Source organism: Rhinoraja longicauda, chromosome 16, assembly GCF_053455715.1.
Source record: "Rhinoraja longicauda isolate Sanriku21f chromosome 16, sRhiLon1.1, whole genome shotgun sequence".
Taxonomy (NCBI): Eukaryota; Metazoa; Chordata; class Chondrichthyes; order Rajiformes; family Arhynchobatidae; genus Rhinoraja; species Rhinoraja longicauda.
In genome coordinates, this window is record NC_135968.1 from 3,961,249 (window position 1) to 3,982,943 (window position 21,695).

The 21,695-nt window shown below is 47.9% G+C and overlaps 1 protein-coding gene and 1 pseudogene across 2 annotated transcripts in view; both read right to left on the bottom strand.

Moving 5' to 3' along the window:
- LOC144601449 (uncharacterized) overlaps nucleotides 1-16,342 on the bottom strand; it is a 34,040-nt gene extending 17,698 nt beyond the window's left edge. Inside the window, exons 1-2 of the mRNA XM_078413582.1 lie at nucleotides 16,192-16,342; nucleotides 12,558-13,426 (exon numbers count right to left, since the gene is read on the bottom strand). Of these exons, the coding sequence (XP_078269708.1) occupies nucleotides 12,558-13,426; nucleotides 16,192-16,331 (1,009 nt within the window). The 5' untranslated portion in view covers nucleotides 16,332-16,342. The remainder of the gene's footprint in view (nucleotides 1-12,557; nucleotides 13,427-16,191) is intronic.
- A 3,344-nt stretch (nucleotides 16,343-19,686) lies between these two features.
- The window catches only part of LOC144601120 (uncharacterized), a 37,404-nt pseudogene continuing 35,395 nt past the window's right edge, over nucleotides 19,687-21,695 (bottom strand). The window contains exon 2 of the transcript XR_013548243.1: nucleotides 19,687-20,921. The product of XR_013548243.1 is annotated as an uncharacterized LOC144601120 (transcript). The remainder of the gene's footprint in view (nucleotides 20,922-21,695) is intronic.

Here is a 21,695-nt window from a genome sequence, read left to right on the forward strand (position 1 = left end):
TCCGTCACCTACAACGGGACCCCACCACTGGCCATATCTTCCCATCCCCACCCCTCTCTGCGTTCCGCAGAGACCGTTCCCTCCGTAACTCCCTAGTCCACTCGTCCCTTCCTACCCAAACCACCCCAACCCCGGGCACTTTCCCCTGCAACCGCACGAGATGCAACACCTGTCCCTTTACCTCCTCCCTCAACTCCATCCAAGGACCCAAACAGTCTTTCCAGGTGATACAAAGGTTCATCTGCACCTCCTCCAACCTCATCTATTGCATCCGCTGCTCTAGATGCCAACTTATTTACATCGGCGAAACCAAGCGCAGGCTCGCCGATCGCTTCGCTGAAAACCTGCGCTCGGTCCGCATTAACAAAACTGATCTCCCAGTGGCTGAGCACTTTAACTCCCCCTCCCATTCCCAGTCTGACCTTTCTGTCATGGGCCTCCTCCAGTGCCATAGTGAGGTCCACCGGAAATTGGAGGAACAGCACCTCATATTTCGCCTGGGCAGTTTGCAGCCCGGTGGTATGAACGTCGACTTCTCCAACTTTAGATAGCTCCTCTGTCCCTCCCTTCCCCTCCTCCTTCCCAGATCTCCCTCTATCTTCCTGTCTCCACCTATATCCTTCCTTTGTCCCGCCCCCCTGACATCAGTCTGAAGGTCTCGACCCGAAACGTCACCCATTCCTTCTCTCCCGAGATGCTGCCTGACCTGAATAAGCCCATCATAGGTTAATCTACTCATTCCTGTAAATCTCCTCTGGACCCTCTCCAGAGGCCGCACTTCCTTCCTCAGATATGGTGCCCAAAATTATTCACAATATTCCAAATATGGTCCGACCAGTGCCTTATGGAGCCTCAGCATTACATCCCTGTCTTTGTATACAAGCCTTCTCGAAATAAATGCTAGCATTGCGTTTGCTTTCTTTACTACTGATTCGACTTGCGGATTAACGCATTGGGAATCCTGCAGCAGCACTCCCAAGTCCCGTTGCACCTCCGATTTCTGGCTTCTCTCCCCATTTAGAAAATAATCTACACCTTTATTCCTACCTGGGCCAGATTATGCTGGGTGCGGGGTCTGTAGCATATGTTATAAGGGGGCCTTAAATACGGGACAAGGTAATGTCACCAGCTGCGCCCCACGTGCCTCACCCAGCCAGCGGCCACATGCTCCCCCTCCACCAATAGACACAAAAAGCTGGAGTATCTCAGTGGGTCAGAACAATGTCTCTGGAGAAAATGAACAGGTCGAGACACTTCTTCCGACAAAATGTGGGCTTCAGTTTAAAGCAAGTAAAAGTAAAAACACAGTCAAATGGGTCAGGAATGGAATATTGGATTTGGAATATTGATTATTGAGTGAAATCTGGAGAGTAGAAATGTGTGTGTTTGGAGGATACAGAATATATGTGTTGAGATAACATGGTGCATGAAAACCATTGGCGATGAACCGAGATACGAGAGAAAACAAAAGCACAAACTACATGAAAAAAAAAGCTCTCGGCAAGTTTGTTCAAGATAAAAATAAATAAATAGTGCTATCCGTTGCCGAAACTGTAACTAGAAAGCATGCAATGCAACGATAGTGGAGAATTTGGAAGTGTTTTCAACTTACATACCTTGGGTATCAGAGAATTCGACATAATCTGAATGTCAGAAAGATGTGACTGTGTTGGGACTCGAGCCCACGGCTGCAGCGCCTTCACCCACTGCTAAATTACCAGTGAAACAATCTCCTTCACTGGAGCCTGGGACACTTGAGACCGCTTCTAGTCCCCACAAGAAAATAAAACACCGGCTCCCTCACACTTTGCTCACTTGCCCGCGAGTAACACAGGAAAATACTTACGGACAAATACAACACCAAAGTACTCGCCCCAAAACTGTATCTTAAAATAACCGCAAGTATGAAAGTTCATTTGGTAAAATACAATCGTGATGGAACTGTCAATAGACAATAGACAATAGACAATAGGTGCAGGAGTAGGCCATTCAGCCCTTCGAGCCAGCACCGCCATTCAATGCGATCATGGCTGATCACTCTCAATCAGTACCCCGTTCCTGCCTTCTCCCCATACCCCCTCACTCCGCTATCCTTAAGAGCTCTATCCAGCTCTCTCTTGAAAGCATCCAACGAACTGGCCTCCACTGCCTTCTGAGGCAGAGAATTCCACACCTTCACCACTCTCTGACTGAAAAAGTTCTTCCTCATCTCCGTTCTAAATGGCCTACCCCTTATTCTTAAACTGTGGCCCCTTGTTCTGGACTCCCCCAACATTGGGAACATGTTTCCTGCCTCTAACCTGTCCAACCCCTTAATAATCGTATACGTTTCGATAAGATCCCCTCTCATCCTTCTAAATTCCAGTGTATACAAGCCTAGTCGCTCCAGTCTTTCAACATATGACAGTCCCGCCATTCCGGGAATTAACCTAGTAAACCTACGCCGCACGCCCTCAATAGCAAGAATATCCTTCCTCAAATTTGGAGACCAAAACTGCACACAGTACTCCAGGTGCGGTCTCACCAGGGCCCGGTACAACTGTAGAAGGACCTCTTTGCTCCTATACTCAACTCCTCTTGTTATGAAGGCCAACATTCCATTGGCTTTCTTCACTGCCTGCTGTACCTGCATGCTTCCTTTCATTTACTGATGCACTAGGACACCCAGATCTCGTTGAACTCCCCCTCCTCCTAACTTGACACCATTCAGATAATAATCTGCCTTTCTATTCTTACTTCCAAAGTGAATAACCTCACACTTATCTACATTAAACTGCATCTGCCATGTATCCGCCCACTCACACAACCTGTCCAAGTCACCCTGCAGCCTTATTGCATCTTCCTCACAATTCACACTACCCCCCAGCTTAGTATCATCTGCAAATTTGCTAATGGTACTTTTAATCCCTTCGTCTAAGTCATTAATGAATGTCCTTTCAATGTCGTTGAGATTTCAATCACAGTGATCAACAATTTTCAGTTGATGGGTTGGGGACAAAGTGTAAGAAGGGCTTTGGTTGTGTAATGTTTGCGTTTATTTTCATTCCGTGCTGCATATTATATTTTGTTGGCAATAGTTTTTTGTTGGCGAAGACAAACTCAGTTGGCTCGTTGCCTTGGAGTCAACACAAAGTTTAACCTCCTGACAATAGACAATAATTACAGGAGGAGGCCATTCGGCCCTTCGAGCCAGCACCGCCATTCAATGTGATCATGGCTGATCATTCTCAATCAATACCCCGTTCCTGCCTTCTCCCCATACCCCCTGGCTCCGCTTATCCTTAAGAGCTCTATCCAACTCTCTCTTGAATGCCCCTTGTTCTGGACTCCCCCAACATTGGGAACATGTTTCCTGCCTCTAACCTGTCCAACCCCTTAATAATCGTATACGTTTCGATAAGATCCCCTCTAATCCTTCTAAATTCCAGTGTATACAAGCCTAGTCGCTCCAGTCTTTCAACATATGACAGTCCCGCCATTCCGGGAATTAACCTAGTAAACCTACGCTGCACGCCCTCAATAGCAAGAATATCCTTCCTCAAATTTGGAGACCAAAACTGCACACAGTACTCCAGGTGCGGTCTCACTAGGGCCCTGTACAATTGCAGAAGGACCTCTTTGCTCCTATACTCAACTCCTCTTGTTATGAAGGCCAACATTCCATTGGCTTTCTTCACTGCCTGCTTCCTTTCAGTGACTGATGCACTAAGATACCCAGATCACGTTGTACGTCCCCTTTTCCTAACTTGACACCATTCAGATAATAATCTGCCTTCCTATTCTTAGCACCAAAGTGGATAACCTCACACTTATCTACATTAAACTGCATCTGCCATGCATCCGCCCACTCACACAACCTGTCCAAGTCACCCTGCAACCTCATAGCATCTTCCTCACAGTTCACACTGCCACCTAGCTTTGTATCTTCGGCAAATTTGCTAATGGTACTTTTAATCCCTTCATCCAAGTCATCCAATATGATTAAGCTGTAAGAGTTCCAGCGTTTGGAGAGAGAGTGAGAGATGCAAACAAAAATAGATCTACAGAAACAATGAACTGCAGATGTTGGTAGACATAAAAAGGCACAAAGTGCTGGAGTAACTCAGCAGATCAGGCAGTCTCTCTGGGAACATGGACAGAAAACGGCTCGGATCGAGATCATACTTCAGACTGGAAAAGAGTCAATTCTTTTCAGGTCTCCACCCGAAACGCCACATATCCATTTTAGAAACACAGAAAATAGATGCAGGAGGAGGCCATTCGGCCCTTCGAGCCAGCACCGCCATTCATTCAGTAACCCGTGCCTGCCTTCTCCCCACATCCCTTGAATCCACTATCCCCTAGAGCTCTATCTAACTCTCTCTTAAATCCATCCAGTGATTTGGCTTCAACAGCCCACTGTGGCAGAGAATTCCACAAATTCACAACTCTGGGTGAAAAAGTTTTTTCTCACCTCAGTTTTAAATGGCCACCCCTTTATTCTAAGACTGTGGTACCTGGTTCTGGACTCGCCCAACATTGGGAACATTTTTCCTGCATCTAGCTTGACCAGTCCTTTTATAATTTTATGTGTTTCATAAGATCCCCACTCATCCTTCTAAACTCCAGTCAATACAAGACTAGTCTTTTCAATCTTTCCTCATATGACAGTCCCGCCATCCCAGGGATCAATCTCGTGAACCTACGCTGCACTGCCTCAATTACAAGGATGTCCTTCCTCAAATTAGACCAAAACTGTACACATTACTCCAGATGTGTTCTTACCAGGGCCCTATACAACTGCAGAAGAACCTCTTTACTCCTATACTGAAATCCTCTTGTTATGAAGGCCAACATTCCATTAGCTTTCTTCACTGCCTGCTGTACCTGCACGCCAACTTTCAGTGACTGGTGTACAAGGACACCCAGGTCTTGCTGCACCTCCCCCTTACCTAACCTAACATCATTGAGATAATAATCTGCCTCCTTGTTTTTGCCGCCAAAGCACATTTATCTATATTATACTGAATCTGCCACACATCTGCCCACTCACTCAACCTGTCCAGGTCACCCTGTAACCTCCCAACATCCTCTTCACAGTTTACACTGCCACCCAGCTTTGTGTCATCCTCAAACTTGCTAGTGTTGCTTCTAATTCCCTCTTCCAAATCATTAATATATATGGTAAACAGTTGCGGCCCCAACACTGGGCCTTGCGGCACTCCACTCGCCATTGCCTGCCATTCTGAAAAGGACCTGTTTACTCCTACACTTTGCTTCCTGTCTGCCGACCAATTTTCTATCCATGTCAACACCCTACCCCCAATACCATGTGCTCTAATTTTAGTCACCAATCTCCCGTGCGGGACCTTATCAAAGGCTTTCTGAAAGTCTAGATACACTACATCCACTGGCTCCCCTTCATCCATTTTACTTGTCACATCCTCAAAAAATTCCAGAAGGTTAGTCAAGCATGATTTCCCTTTCATAAATCCATGCTGACTTGGACTTATGTTCTCCAGAGATGCTGCCTGACCTGCTGAGTTATTCCTGCAGTTTGTGTCTTTTTTTAGATGTTAAAACTAATGTGGAGCGCGAGGTTACAGCTGAAATCCGAAACTTTGGGATGTTCAGGTTTATTGTCATATGTCATAAGATCATAGTGATAGGAGCAGAATTAGGCCATTCGGCCCATCAAGTCTACCTCTCCATTAAATCATGCTGATCTATCTCTCCCTCCTAACCCCATTCTCTTGCCTTCTCCCCATAAACTCTGACAGCCGTACTAATCAATATCTATCTCTGCCTTAAAAATATCCACTGACGGCCTCCACAGCCTTCTGTGGCAAAGAATTCCACAGATTCACCACCCTCCGACAAAAAAAAGTTCCTCATCTCCTTCCAAAAAGAATGTGCTTAATTCTGAGGCTATGACCTCTAGTCCTAGACTCTTCCACTATTGGAAACATCCTCTCCACATCCACTCTATCCTGAGGTACAGTTAAATGCTTTGCTATCCAAACAGATCACATATAGAGTACATATACATCGATCAGCCCAAATTATGACTCATGTCTAATATGCTGTTGATCCTCTGTGTGCAGCCCCATAAGCAGCAGGGTGCGATGCACTGTGTATTGTGACACATTCCTCCCGTGACCACCATTAAAATTTTCTGTGACTTGTGCCACATAGACCTTCTGTCGGTTCAAACCGGATGGGATAGCCTTCATTGCCCTCACGCATTGATGAGACTTGGGCGCTCAACACCCTGTCGCCGATTTGTGGTATGTCTCTCCTCGCACCACTGCTGATCGGGAGCACCCCACAAGCCTTGCTGTTTCAGAGATGATCTGGCCCAGTCGTCTGGCCATAACAATATGTGCCTTGTCAATGTCGTTCAGGTCTTTACTCCTGCCCGTTTCTCCTGTATCCAACACATCAACTTCAAGAACTGACTGTTCACTTGCTGCTTAATATATCCCACCCCTTGACAGGTGCCATTGTAACAAAATAATGTTATTCACTTTGCCTGTCAGTGGTCATGTTTTGGCTGATTGGTGGTATACAATGAAGTCAACCACAAATACAATAGGTAGAGCAAAGGGAAACATAAAATGCTGGAGTAACTCAGCAGGACTGGCAGCATCTTTGGAGGGAAGGAATGGGTGATGTTTTGGGACAAGACCCTTCCTCAGTCTGAAGACCGAGTCTAATCCAGTAAGTAAGTAGTACGATTACATGATTCATGCAGGTGAGTTACATCAAGTAATGCTGTTTTACAGAAACCAAAATCCTGCTCATTAGAATTTGGAAAAAGGGAAAACGTCACTATTCAATAGGGACGGATGCATAGCCTAAAGGGATAGGGTGATTCCAAAATGGTTAATAGCTAGAGATATGTTTCCTATATATTGTAAATAGCTGCGGTCCCAGCACCGAGCCCTGCGGTACCACACTAGTTACTGCCTGCCATTCTGAAAGGGACCCATTTATCCCCACTCTTTGCTTTCTGTCTGTCAACCAATTTTCTATCCATGTCAGTACCCTACCTCCAATACCATGTGCTCTAATTTTGCCCACTAATCTCCTATGTGGAACCTTGTCAAAGGCTTTCTGAAAGTCAAGGTACCCCACATCCACCGGCTCTCCCCTGTCAATTTTCCTAGTTACATCCTCAAAGAATTCCAGAAGATTAGTCAAGCATGATTTCCCCATCGTAAATCCATGCTGACTCGGAACAATCCTGTTACTACTATCCAAATGCTCCGCAATTTCGTCTTTTATAATTGACTCTAGTATCTTCCCCACCACTGACTGTTACCCTAGATTTCCAGGAATACAAACAGATGAATCGATTTTTTAATTTCCTTCATAAAAATATTGATGAACCAGATCGATTTTCTAACAATCGAGAGACTTTATGGCCATTACATTCAAAAGTTGCTTAGCAGTAGAGAGTAGTGGTGGAAGAGTTTTTGTTTTGACTGGGGTACTGTGACCAGTACTCCACAGGGATCAGTGCTCGGAAGTTTGCTGCTTGTGAATATATAAATGATTTGGATATATAAATGATTTGAGTTTAGAAGTGATTTGGTGTGTTGATTAGTAAGTTTGCAGACAACACAAAAAATGGGCAGCCTACAAACCCAGCAATATGAGTATTTTAGTTTAGTTTAGAGATATAGTGCAGAAACGGGTCATTCGGCCCACTGAGTCCACGCTGACCAGCGATCCCTGCAAATTAACACTATTACACACCAGGGACAATTGACCATTTTTACTGAAGTCAATTAACTTACAAACCTGTACATCTTTGCAATGTAGCAGGAAACTTGAGTACCTGGAGAAATCCCATGTGATCACAGGGAGAACGTACAAACCACACAGACAGAACCAGTGGTCAGTATCAAACCTGGGTCTCTGGCGCTGTAAGGCAGCAACTGAACGACTGCGCCACCGTGCCGCTTATATTAATATTGATTTATCTCATCCGAATGGGTATTTTTATGGTGGAGAATGGCAGATTCCTGATTAGTACGGGTGTCAGGGGTTTTGGGGAGGAGGCAGGAAAATGGGGCTGTGAGGGAAAAATAGATCAGTCATGATTGAATGGCGGAGTAGATCAATGTGCCGAATGGCTGAAATCTGCTCCAAGAACGTATGAACACCTTTTTCTATTCTTAAATTGTGGTTCGTTTTCTCATTGATCTATAGTTTAGCTGCCTGGTCAGTCGATGCATACTGCATTCAGACTAAAACCTTTCACAGTTTACTCGATGGTTACAACTCTGTCCTTCCCCCTCTACTTGTCGCAAATCAGTGGTGCAGCAGGTAGATCTGCTGTCGCACAGCGCCAGAAACCCAGGTTCGACCCTGACTTCGGGTACTATCTGTGTGGAGTTTGCACAATCACCCTGCGACCACATGACCATCATCCGGGTGCTCTGGTTTCCTCGCACATCCCAAAGATTTGAGGGTTTGTATGTTAAATTGGCCTCGGTAAGTTGCCCCTAATGTTTTGGGAGTGGATGAGAAAGTGGGATAACATAGAACTAGTGTGAATGGGTGATTGATGGTCAGCATGGACTAAGTGGGATGAAGAATCTGTTTTCATGCTGAATTTTTAAACATAAATTCAACTAAAGTTCCATAAGCCCGTCTGGGATAAAAATTTCACATTGCTATTTTGGGGGAAATTGATTGCCAGGAATTCCAGTTTGTGTTCAATTCACAGGAACCCTTACATAACCCGGGGAACCCCTCTATACAGCATTGGTACAGCAGTAGAGATGCTGCCTTGCACTGCCAGCGATCCAGGTTCAATCCTGTCTGTGGGTGCTGTCTGCACAGAGTTTGTAGATTCTCCCCATGACCGGAGTGGGATTTCCCTGGGAGCTCCGGTTTCCTCCCACATTCCAAAGACGTACAGGTTTGCAGGCAAATTGGCTTTGGTAAAATTGTAAATCGTTTACAATTAAATACATTTTCTCTCAGCTCCAGCCATTTTTGTTACACAGCCTCGTGTTGCCCTTCCTTGGCTCCTATGCCACCACACTCTCTTTGCACTGCCGAGCTCCCCTCTTCCATTCTTAGTCCTGATGCGGAATATCAAGTACGGATCAAGATCCCTGCATTTCCAACAACTGGGACCCGAAAATGACGCCGTACTGGCGATTCTGTGCCGTCTCAGTGTACTACTGCTGTACACTTGTACTGTATTCGAGATGCGTATCTAATATAACATATAACAATAACATATAACAACTACAGCATGGAAACAGGCCTGTCCGGCCCTACCAGTCCACGCCGACCATTCTCCCTGACCTAGTCTCATCTACCTGCACTCAGACCATAACCCTCCAATCCCCTCCTATCCATATACCTATCCAATTTACTCTTAAATAATAAAATCGAGCCAGCCTCCACCACTTCCACCGGAAGTCCATTCCATACAGCCACAACCCTCTGAGTAAAGAAATTCCCCCTCATGTTACCCCTAAACCTTTGTCCCTCAATTCTGAAGCTATGTCCCCTTGTTGGAATCTTCCCCACTCTCAAAGGGAAAAGCCTACCCACGTCAACTCTGTCCGTCCCTCTCAAAATTTTAAAAACCTCTATCAAGTCCCCCCTCAACCTTCTACGCTCCAAAGAATAAAGACCCAACCTGTTCAACCTCTCTCTGTAGCCTAAGTGCTGAAACCCAGGCAACATTCTAGTAAATCTCCTCTGTACCCTCTCCATTTTGTCGACATCCTTCCTATAATTTGGCGACCAGAACTGCACACCATACTCCAGATTCGGCCTCACCAATGCCCTGTACAATTTCAACATTACATCCCAACTTCTATACTCGATGCTCTGATTTATAAAGGCAAGCATACCAAACGCCTTCTTCACCACCCTATCCACATGAGATTCCAACTTCAGGGAACAATGCACAGTTATTCCCAGATCCCTCTGTTCCACTGCATTCCTCAATTCCCTACCATTTACCCTGTACGTCCTATTTTGATTTGTCCTACCAAAATGCAGCACCTCACACTTATCAGCATTAAACTCCATCTGCCATCTTTCAGCCCACCCTTCCAGACTTTGAAAATCTACCTCACTATCAACTACTCCACCTATCTTAGTATCATCTGCATATTTACTAATCCAATTTGCCACACCATCATCCAGATCATTAATGTAAATGACAAACAACAGTGGACCCAACACAGATCCTTGGGGCACTCCACTAGACACTGGCCTCCAACCTGACATACAATTGTCAACCGTTACCCTCTGGTATCTCCCATTCAGCCATTGTTGAATCCAATGTTTCTAAATGCTTATATATACTGATAGGTAGACACAAAATGCTGGAGTAACTCAGTGGGTCAGGCAGCATCCCTGGAGAGAAGGAATGGGTGGCGTTTCGGGTCTAGACCTTTCAGTCTGGAAACATCACCCAATCCTTCTCTCCAGAGATGCTGCCTGACTCGCATCTGCAGCTCTTCCCTACATATATATACTGATACTTGTACTGAACTAATTCCAGGAATGAGTGGGTTTGCATATGATGAGCGTTTGAAAGCACTGGGCCTGTACTTGTTGGAGTTTAGAAGGTTGAGGGGGTGTTGTAGTTCGTGCCCTATGAACAGAATAGTCAGCCAACCGAATTCGTTTAACCTCTTTATTCTACTCACCCAGGTGGGAGAGAATTTAGAAACCGAAGCATATAGAAACGCTCAGGAAGCTAGTGTAGTCTCTCTCTCCGAAAGCTAGCATTTACACACCTTTTATACCCTAAATACATGTGCCAGTATTTTTCCATCACTGCCTTATATGGCACGTTTACAACGCCCTATAAATCTTTATGTGTCTTTCGGGACCTCTGTGTCCGTCGTGTCCATCGTGACCTCTTCTTTCTTGGGAACAAAGGGCAGTCCATATGGCAAGATGTTCTTCTTAACACTTCAAAGCTTTGAGGCCAGTTGCTGATATCAGCCATGAACCGTGCTTCCATGCTGACAACAGGATGCCCCAGGAATAATCCGAGCTGGAGCTTTTACACTCCTGCAATAAAACCCACATTGCTGCATTCGTAATGTTAGCCCTTACAGGGGGACCTCATTGAAACTTACAGAATAATGAAAGACATAGAAAGAGTGGATGTGGAAAGGATGTTTCCACTGGTGGGAGAGTCTAGGACCATAGGTCATAGCCTCAGAATTAAAGGGTACCCTTTTAGAAAGGAGGTGAGGAGGAACTTCATTAGTCAGAGGGTTGTTAATCTGTGGAACACATTGCCACAGAGGGCTGTGGAGATCAAACCAGTGGATATTTGTCAGGCAGAGATGGACAAGTTCTTGATTGGAACGGGTGTCAAGGGTTATGGGTAGAAGGCAGGAAAATGGGATTAGGTGGCAGAGATTGAATGGCGGAGTAGAGTCGATGGGCCGAATGGCCTAAATCCACTCCTATAACTTGTGAACGTGTATTGAGCTGAAATATCAACCATTCCCCCCAGAGTTGCAGCACGACCCAGAGTTTCACCAGATTCCTGTTGCTCCAGATTCCAGCATCTGCAGTCTCTTGTGTCTGCAATGTGGCCCTGCCATTGTCCCACTTCAAAGATAGGAAAGGTTTAGAGACACATGGGCCCAATGCAGGCAGGTGGGACTGGGTTAGAAGGGTTACCTTAGTTGGCATGGACTTGTGCCAAAAGTGCTGCATGACCCCAATTTAAGTTTAATTTCACAATACAGCATGGAATAGGCCGTTCACACCAGCTCTCTGTTATCCTACTTTCTCATCCACTCCCAAACATAAGGGGCAATTTGCAGAGGTAAATTAATGTACAAACCTTCACGTCTTTGGTATGTGGGAGGAAAGTGGGGCACCTGGAGAAAACCCACAGTCACAGGAAAAACATACAAACTCCACATGGCCCTGTATCCGAGCACTGCATCCTGTATCCATCAGAGAGTTGTGAATCTGTGGAATTCTCTGCCTCAGAAGGCAGTAGAGGCCAATTCTCTGAATGCATTCAAGAGAGAGCTAGATAGAGCTCTTAAGGATAGCGGAGTCAGGGAGTATGGGGAGAAGGCAGGAATGGGGTACTGACTGAGAATGATCAGCCATGACCACATTGTATGGAGGTGCTGGCTCGAAGAGCCGAATGGCCTCCTCCTGCACCTATTGTCTATTGGTTATGAATAGGACCAGTCCTTAAATAGACAGCAGACAACCTAAATCAAGGTGTTTTTTTCAACATTTCTCCAGAACATTGGAATTTGTTGGAGTATTAAAGAAGACTTTTAAACCGGCATATGGGGAGGAAAAGAATAGAGGGACATTGGCCAAACATGGGCAGGTCTTCCTGGGCGAGTTGGGCCAAAGGGACTGTTTTTGTGCTGTATGACTATGATTAGACATTAAATAGACAGCACACTTGATGATCAAGATCTACAGGATTTATTCAGCATTTGCCTCCAACATTAACATCCAGCCCAGATACTGGGACTGTAAACACCAGCAGAATTAACTCGAGCTGGGACGGTGAACGTGATCTCACTGTGGACATCATTTACAGCAGCAGAATCCAGCTCCTGCAGTCACTTGTGGACTCGTTGGTGCTTCCACGGGCGGCTGGCTGAGTGAATCCCATCCCGCGTCTAAAACAAGTGAACGGCCTCTCCCCAGTATGAACGTTGTTGGGTCCTCGGGCTGAGGATTCGCACTCAGAACTGCAATGTTTCCCCCCCCAGTGTGACCTCGCTCGTGCGACATCGCAGCGTCATTCCGAGCGAATCTCTTCCCGCACACGGAGCAGGCGAACGGCCTCTCCCCGTTGTGAACCCGCTGGTGCTTCCTCAGGGAGGAGAAACAGGAGTATCCCGCACCGCACTCGGAGCAGGCGAACGGCCTCTCCCCGGTGTGAACCCGGTGGTGCTTCTTCAGGGCGTTTAAACAGGAGTGTCCCGCACCGCACTCGGAGCAGGCGAACGGCCTCTCCCCGGTGTGAACCCGGTGGTGCTCCGTCAGGGAAGTTGAAGAAGAGAAACCTTTCTCACAAACGGCGCAGATGAACGGCCTCTCCCCGTTGTGTATCCGCCAGTGTTGCTTCAGGGAAGACGGGGAAGGGAACCCTTTCCCACACAGGGAGCAGGGGAACGGCTTCTCCCCGGTGTGGCTGCGGCGATGAATCTCCAGTCGGGACGGGTAACTGTACCCCTTCCCGCAGTCCCCACATTTCCACCGTTTCTCCGTGGGGTGACTGCTCTGGGTTTTCGCCGGTCTGGATCCTCGCCCAATCTCAGAACCCGCGGACGGTTTCTCCCCGCCGAAGCTTTTTGCTTCCACGGCGGAAGGCCGCTGATGTTCAGACCCCGGTGGGTCGAGTGACCCTGGCCGAGCCAGACATGTTGTTTGGGTTGAACTTTCCCCCGATGCCGATAAGCTGCAAAATGAATTGAAAACAAAAGCGTCAGGTGTCGATTTACACTTGTTATTGTCCATGTGCCGAGATACAATGCAAATATTGTTCTGCATTCTATCCAAAGAGATCAGTCATAGAAACATAGAAAAATAGGCGCAGGAGTAGGCCATTAGGCTCCTCGAGCCAGCACCGTCATTCAATATCGAAGGTATTTATTTCACAAAATGCTGGAGTAACTCAGCAGGTCAGGCAGCATCTCAGGAGAGAAGGAATGGCTGACGTTTCGGGTCGAGACGAAACGTCGCCCATTCCTTCTCTCCTGAGATGCTGCCTGACCTGCTGAGTTACTCCAGCATTTTGTGAAATAAATACCTTCCATTTGTACCAGCATCTGCAGTTATTTTCTTACACCGTCATTCAATATGATCATTTTACATACATAAATACAATCAAGTCAAACTCAGGTACAAGTTATAAACCAAAGTGGACTATACGGAGAGCAGAATATAGTTCCCAGCATTGGACGAAGTCTAATGTCCGCAAAGGGGTAGCGGTGAATCGGACAGCGCCATAACTCGTGGAGAAGCCTGATAACAAAGGCGAATATACCGTTCCTGAGTCTGGTAGTATTCATCTCATCTACTGCAACCGGTGATCCCGATGTGGACCGCAATTCGTTGCGAGACCAAACCTAAACTCGGCGACTGTTTCGCTGAACGCTTGCGCTCAGTCCACCAACGCCGACGGAATCTCCCGGTTGCGAACCATTGCAGCTCCCCTTTCCATTCGCACACGGACCTTTCTGCCCTGGGCCTCCTCCGTTGCCTGAGTGAGGCCACACGCAAAAACTGGAGGAGCAGCACTTCATATTTCACTCGGGCAGCTGACAAACCCGGCGACATGAAATTTGAATTCTCTCTATTTTTAGTCAATTCTGCTGAAACTCCCTTCTGCCCTCTTCTCCCATTCCAGTTGTTTAACCATTTCGACAGATTGCGCAATGTATCCCTCTTGAAATCACACCTTCCCTGGCCAACAATTAGTTTACCAGGGAACCACCCTGCCTGAGGTAATCTGTTTCTCACCTCCCCCCCACCCTCGCACATCGTTCCCTTTTTTCTTTAGAAATCCTGCCACACCCGCGGAGTTTCTCCAGCACTTCGTGTTTATCTCTGATGATTTCCTTCCTTCCCATTCAAACGTGACTTCTAACAGTAGCTGTCCCTCGGAATTTCCCCTCCGAAACACAGACCGGCCCTTAACTCGCCTGCTGATCTGTACGTATCAACCAATAACTTTGACTACTAAACACATTAAATCCATCGGTCTCGCTATCTCGGTCTGTGCAACAGTTCGCCCTGGTTTATGAGGCGAAAGGTGATAGCAGCAAAAGTCGCAATCTACGCAGGACGGCCCGCGGCTTCTGAGCCCCTGACAGTTTGCCGCGTCCCGGTTCGCTCCCCGGTCGCCCGTTCTCGCCGCATTTCCCCTTTGCTCGTCTTGCTCGGGATTGTCCGAGCCCGCGTTGCAAACCCACGCCTTTGTGCAAGTTCCCTCTCCCCGGGATTTTGATGTTATACCTGCTCCACGTCCGGACATCTCTGAAACAGCGGTTCGTCGAATCAGAAGTTTCAGCAACCGGTGATTGAAACAAAGTCAGAGGGTCAGGCGGCATCTCTGCTTGAAATGAACGGGTGAGGTTGAGGTTTTGGGTCGAGGCTAAAACTAGGCGGCGGGGAGCGGGAGAGAACTGCAGGCGAGAAAAGACCGGAACCTATCAGGACCAGCCACAAATGACCTCGGGCAGGGCGTTGACGCGGTCTATTGTTGGCTGGGGAAGGTGTGATCTCAAGAGAAGAAATGTGGAGAACGGCGGAACTGATTAAACGACTAGGGAAGCGGAAAGGGGGAGGGGGAGAGTATGAGATGAAGTTACTTAAAGTGAGAGAATGCAACGTTCATACCGCTGGGTTGTGAGCAACCCAAGCAGAACACGTCTGAGGAAGGGTCTCGACCCGAAACGTCACCCCATTCCCTCTCTCCTTGATGCTGCCTGACCTGCTGAGTTACTCCAGCATTTTGTGATACCTTAGATTTGTACCAGCATCTGCAGTTATTTTCCTACATAAGCAGAACACGAGGTGTTGCTACTCCAATTTATGTGCGGCCTCACTCTGGCAGTGGAGGAGTCCCAGGACAGATTGGGCAGTGTGGAATGGGACAGGTGGTTGGAAGGGTTGGCCACTGGGAGACCCCACAGGCCCAGGCGGACCGATCGTAAGTGTTCAGCTCAACAGTCACCGAGTCTCCGTTTGTTCTCGCCGATGTGCAGGAGCCCACATCGGGAACACTGGATGCAGCTAGAGGAGTGCAGGAAAGAACTGCAGATGCTGGTTTAAATCGAAGGTAGAGAAAAAATGCTGGAGCAACTCAGCGGGACAGGCAGCAGGCGAGACAGGCATCCTGGTTTTTTTTCGCAGCCAACTCTTCACCTCTCCCACCCCCAAGCCACTACTTTTTGTCTGAAGGATGCCGAACCGAAACATCCCTCTACCCCTTTCCTCTAGAGATGCCCCCTTACAGCTGAGTGGTCACGCCAGCACTTTGTGTTTATCTTTGGTGTAAACCAGCACTTCCAGTTCTTTGTTTCTCACTGTCCACTAAAACCAATATGTTTGGCCACTACAAACATGAAATCAATCGCTCTTGCTCTCTCGGATTGTGCAACAGTTCGACCTCGTTTACTCCTCCATTCGCCCTGACATCCGGCGTGTTTCACTACCTACCTGCTGTGGTTCCGGGCTGGAAGACGCAATCTCCGCAGGACGACCCGCGGCCTCTGCGCCCCTGACAACTTCGGATCATTTCCCGCACGGCTCTCTGCTGGTCTTGCCCGCGTTCGCCTGAGGCTGCGCTCCAACCCCATGTCTGTGTGCAATCCCCCTCCCCCGGGGGGAGACTCCGCTTTTAAACCCTCTCCGCGTGCGCCAGCGCTGCCGATCCGACGTTTGGGTGACCAATCCCCAATTACCCGGGTTGGGGGCGGGTCCTCGTCGCCGTCCCCTCCCAGCCAACGGGTGGACTCATAATGCTAATTATTCCGAAGATAGACACATAAAAGCTGGAGTAACTCAGCGGGACAGGCAGCATCTCATGAGAGAAAGGAATGGGTGAGGTTTTTAGTAGGCAAAACCAGTCTTTCGCTATGCCCCTCGCAGTGCAATCAGTGTTGTGGGGGAACAGTATGTGTGATGAAACCATTAAAATGCAGGAAATATCTCATCTATCAACTCTTGTTTTGTTGTTATTTTTATTTTTTAATGTTTTCTCCCTGCTTAATTTGTCTGAATTTATTATTTATTATTTTTTTCTGCCCATTTCACTCCCGTCCTTCGTCCCCAGCCCCCTCTTTTGTGCAGTTTCCCTTGTATTGCTCAAACACACACTCTGCACAAATTAAACTTATATATATATATATATATATATATATAAGTTTAATTTATATATTCATATATATATATATGAATGTGTGTGTTTGTGTGTGAGAGGCAAGATGGAGATAAATAGATCTCAAAGTTCCTTCCCATGGATCAGAAGCAACTTTGATTTAAAGCAACGCTCTATTTCTCTCTTCATCTTATTTTACACATGATGTACATAAACCATAAAGGCGATTCTTCTTGGATATGGAACAATGCGCTGCAGCCTCCGGATGTCATGCTTGGTGGCTAGCCAGACCAGAGCATGATAGACAAGGTGAGGACAGGCTCTATGATGGCAGTATAAAACTGGACCATCATTGCCTATGGCAGATTGTGTTTTCTCAGCTGTACTGTCGAAGGAAGTACATCCTCTGTTGGGCCTTTTTGACTGTGGAGTCAATGGTGGCCTCCCATTTGAGGTCCCTGGAGATGACAGTTCCAAGGAATTTAAATGACTGCACAGATTTGACTGTGGTGTCGTTGATGGTGAGTGGGGAGAGGGGAGGGGGAGCTCTCCTAAAGTCTGCAATCAATTCCACTGCCTTAAGAGCATTGAGCTCCAGGTTGTTGCGACGGCACCAGGACGCCAGCTGTGTCACTTCCTGTTTGTTCTTGATCACCCTGTGGGGGGGGGGGGGGGGGGGGGGGGTTACGCTTTACCCGTACACTTAATCTGACTTTACACAGACACAAAATAAAACAGACCATAGATCAGTGGCGAGTCCATCGAACTAGTCAGTTTGTTAGGGGTGTACATTGGGAAGCAGTGTGAGCAAGCCCAGGCTGCTTCAGTGAGCTGCAGTAACTGTAGGATTTTTTTTTTGCCCTCACGACACAATGGTGACTTGTAGAGTTGAAATAAACCATCATCAATCAATGTCTCCGTAGCCTCTCATCTTTGTCTTTCCCCGGAGTGAACTTTAATTTTACGTTTCTTGGCACTTTGTAAATCCTCCCATGTCTCTAATATGTAGATATCGTAAATGTCCAGATTCTTCTCGCCAAATGCGGTCCCCTCGTAAAAGAGGTTGTTTGTTAACCTTTGGGAGACTTGCTGGTTCGTAGGGCTAAATGGCCTTCTCCTGCACCTCCAAACCTGTCCTATCCATGTACCAATGAACCATGATCTGTTCAATGAAAACCTGCCATCGATTTGTTCACTAGTATTAAATGCCACCTTAAACTTTATTTAAAGAGAACGATTCCAGCTTCTCTATTTTCTCGAATTCCACCATCCTGTTTTGGATTAAGTCTTATCTAGGCCGCTCCAGATAAGCCTTTTCTTTCCGCTCCAGCCATATGTGTTACAGGGCCTCTCGTTGCCTGGCCTCGGCTCTTGTGTCACCACAGGCTCTGTCCTCTTTACACTGGCATCTCCTGTCTTCCATTCTTAGTGCTGATGCAGGGTATTGAAGCAAAATGTTGAGCATTCCCCCATACTGGCCCGAATCAATGAGACCCACCGGCAAAGTTGTTTGTTACTGCAGTCTCTTGTGTCTCTATTATAACAGTATGACAGTATAACAGAGCTTTATTTGTCATTCGGTACCAAGGTACCGAACGAAACTACATAGCAGTCATACAAAAAAGAACACAAGACACATAACTCGAACACAAACGTCCATCACAGTGACTCCAAACACCCCCTCACTGTGATGGAGGCAACAAAACTTCCACTCTCTTCCCCACGCCCACTGGCCCTGCATATCAGCGATTGATGTTTCATACCTCTGGTGAATAATGTTGCTCTTCTGCATGCAAACTGAGAGAGAGAGCAAATGTGATCAAATATCAGGAAAATGCCCAAATTTCTGCCTGACCCGCTGAGTTACTTCAGCACTTTGTGTTTATCTCTGATGGTCTCATTCTTTCACCACCCCCCCCCCTCCCCATTCATATTTCTCCCTCTGTTTAAACGTGACTTCTAACAGAGGGCGGCATGGTGACGCCTTACAGCGAATGCAGCGCCGGAGACCCGGGTTCGATCCCGACTCCGGGTGATGTCTGTACGGAGTTTGTACGTTTTCCCCGTGACCTGCGTGGGTTTTCTCCGAGATCTTCGGTTTCCTCCCTCACTCCAAGGACGCACAGGTTTGTAGGTTAATTGGCTTGGTAAATGTAAAAAATGTCCCTCGTAGGTATAGGATAGTGTTAATGTGCGAGAATCGCTGGTCGGCGCGGACCCGGTGGGCCGCAAGGGCCTGTTTCCGTGCTGTATCTCTAAACTAAAGTAGCCGTCCCTCGAAATACCCCCTCCGAAACACAGGCCGGCCCTTATTCCATCCACGCATTTTTATGGCTACCGATCTGCCCTGGTTTTTGAGGCGAAAAGCGATAGGAGAAGAATTATGCCATTCGGCCCATCAAGACGCTATTCAATATGATCATGGCTGATCATCCAAAATCAGTACCCCATTCCTGGTTTTTCCCCTTATCCCTTGATTCTGCAAGCCCGAAGAGCTAAATCAAACTCAATGAACTCAGTAAACATCCAGTGAATTGGCCTCTGCTGCCTTTTGTGGCAGAGAATTCCACAGATTCACAAATCTCTGGGTGAAAAAGTTTTTCCTCTTCTCCTAAATTGCCTATTCCTTATTCTTGAACTGTGATCCCCGGTTCTGGACTCTCCCAACATGGGGAACATTTTTCCTGCATCTAGCCTGCCCAAACCCTTAAGAATTTTATATGTTCCTATGATCCTCTCTCACCCGTCTCAATTCCAGTGAATTCAAGCCCAGTTGCGTGTTTGACAGAGACAGTGATGACCCCAGATGCAAGGTTTAAAGAGAACTGGTTTATTTATCACATCAAGAATATTAACCTCAAGGGTGATTTTATGGGTTAAAACAAACCCCAACCCCGGTGATCAGGGTTTAGTCCTGGGAGTAATGGGCAGTAACTGTAAACGCAAAGCCCAGCGTCAGCAGTCACGTGTGAAGCAGTCTTAGATTTCAACAGCTACAGTGGTTCAACACTCAACGTGCGGTGCCTTCAAACTTTCCCCCCAGAGTGAACCCGCTAGTGTTTCAGCAGGTGGGACGAGTGAATGAACCTCTTGCTGCAATGGGGGCAGGTGAAGGGCCTCTCGCCGGTGCTTCACCAGGTAGGCTGCCCGAGTGAATTCCTTCCCGCACTCGGGGCAGGCGAACAGCCTCTCCCCGGTGTGAACCACCTGGTGGCTCAGCAAGTTGGACAGTTGCTTGAATCCCCTCCCGCACTCCGTGCACTTGTACGGCCTCTCGCCAGTATGGACCCGCTGGTGGTTCACCAGGTACGACGACTGGGTGAAGCCCTTGCCGCACTGGGGGCAGGTGTACGGCCTCTCCCCCGTGTGGACCCGCTGGTGGGTCAGCAGGTGGGACGAGTGGACGAAGCCCTTCCCGCACTCGGGGCAGGTGAAGGGCCTCTCGCCGGTGTGGATCCGCTGGTGCATCAGCAGGTGGGACGAGTGGATGAACCCCTTCCCGCACACGGAGCAGGTGAACGGCCTCTCCCCCGTGTGGATGCGCCGGTGCGTCAGCAGGTGGGACGAGTGGATGAACCGCTTGCCGCACTCGGGGCAGGCGAAGGCCCTCTCGCCCGTGTGCGAGACCTGGTGGATCAGCAGCTGGGACGACTCGGTGAAGCCCTTCCCGCACTCGAAGCAGACGAACGGCCGCTCCCCGGTGTGGACCTGCTGGTGTCGGGTCAGGCTGTAGGACCGGGTGAAGCCCTTCCCGCACTCGGAGCAGGTGAACGGCTTCTCCCCGGTGTGGACCCGCCGGTGGATCCGCAGATCGGACGCCCGAAGAAATCCCTTCCCGCACTCCAGGCAAGTGAACGGCTTCTCCCTGGCGTGGACCTGCTGGTGGCTCGCCAGCTTGGATAAATAAGCGAATCCCTTCCCGCACTCGGAGCAGGTGAACGGCTTCTCCCCAGTGCGATCTTGTTGGCTTGTTACCAGGTCAGTCGACTTGGTGAATCCCTCCACGGTCGGAGCAGCTGAACATCCCATCTCCAGCGAGGACATGCCTGGGTGTCATTCACGTTCGATGCTATGGGTTTCAATGAGAAGACAACAGGAAAATAGATCGTCACTTGGTTTATTTTACAGACACAACAGGGAAGCAAGTCCTTCAGCCCGCCGAGTCTACGCCAACCACCAATCAATCACCCGTTCACACTCGTCCTGTATTATCTCACTTTCTCATCCACTCCCGACATACTCGGGGCAATTTCCAAAGGCCAATCAATCTACAAGCCCCCACATCGTTGGGAGATGGGAGGAAACCGGAGCACCTGGCGGAAACCCACACGTTCTCTGCTTATTCAGTGCTGTAAAACCGCTTGCTATTGAGGGCGTGCAGCGTAGGTTCACTAGGTTAATTCCCGGAATGGCGGGACTGTCGTATGTTGAAAGGCTGGAGCAATTAGGCTTGTATACACTGGAATTTAGAAGGATGAAGGGGGGTCTTATTGAAACATATAAGATAATTAGGGGATTGGACACATTAGAGGCAGGAAACATGTTCCCAATGTTGGGGGAGTCCAGAACAAGGGGCCACAGTTTAAGAATAAGGGGTAGGCCATTTAGAACGGAGATGAGGAAGAACTTTTTCAGTCAGAGAGTGGTGAAGGTGTGGAATTCTCTGCCTCAGAAGGCAGTGAAGGCCAGTTCGTTGGATGCTTTCAAGAGAGAGCTGGATAGAGCTCTTAAGGAGGTATGGGGAGAAGGCAGGAACGGGGTACTGATTGAGAGTGATCAGCCATGATCGCATTGAATGGTGGTGCTGGCTCGAAGGGCTGAATGGCCTACTCCTGCACCTATT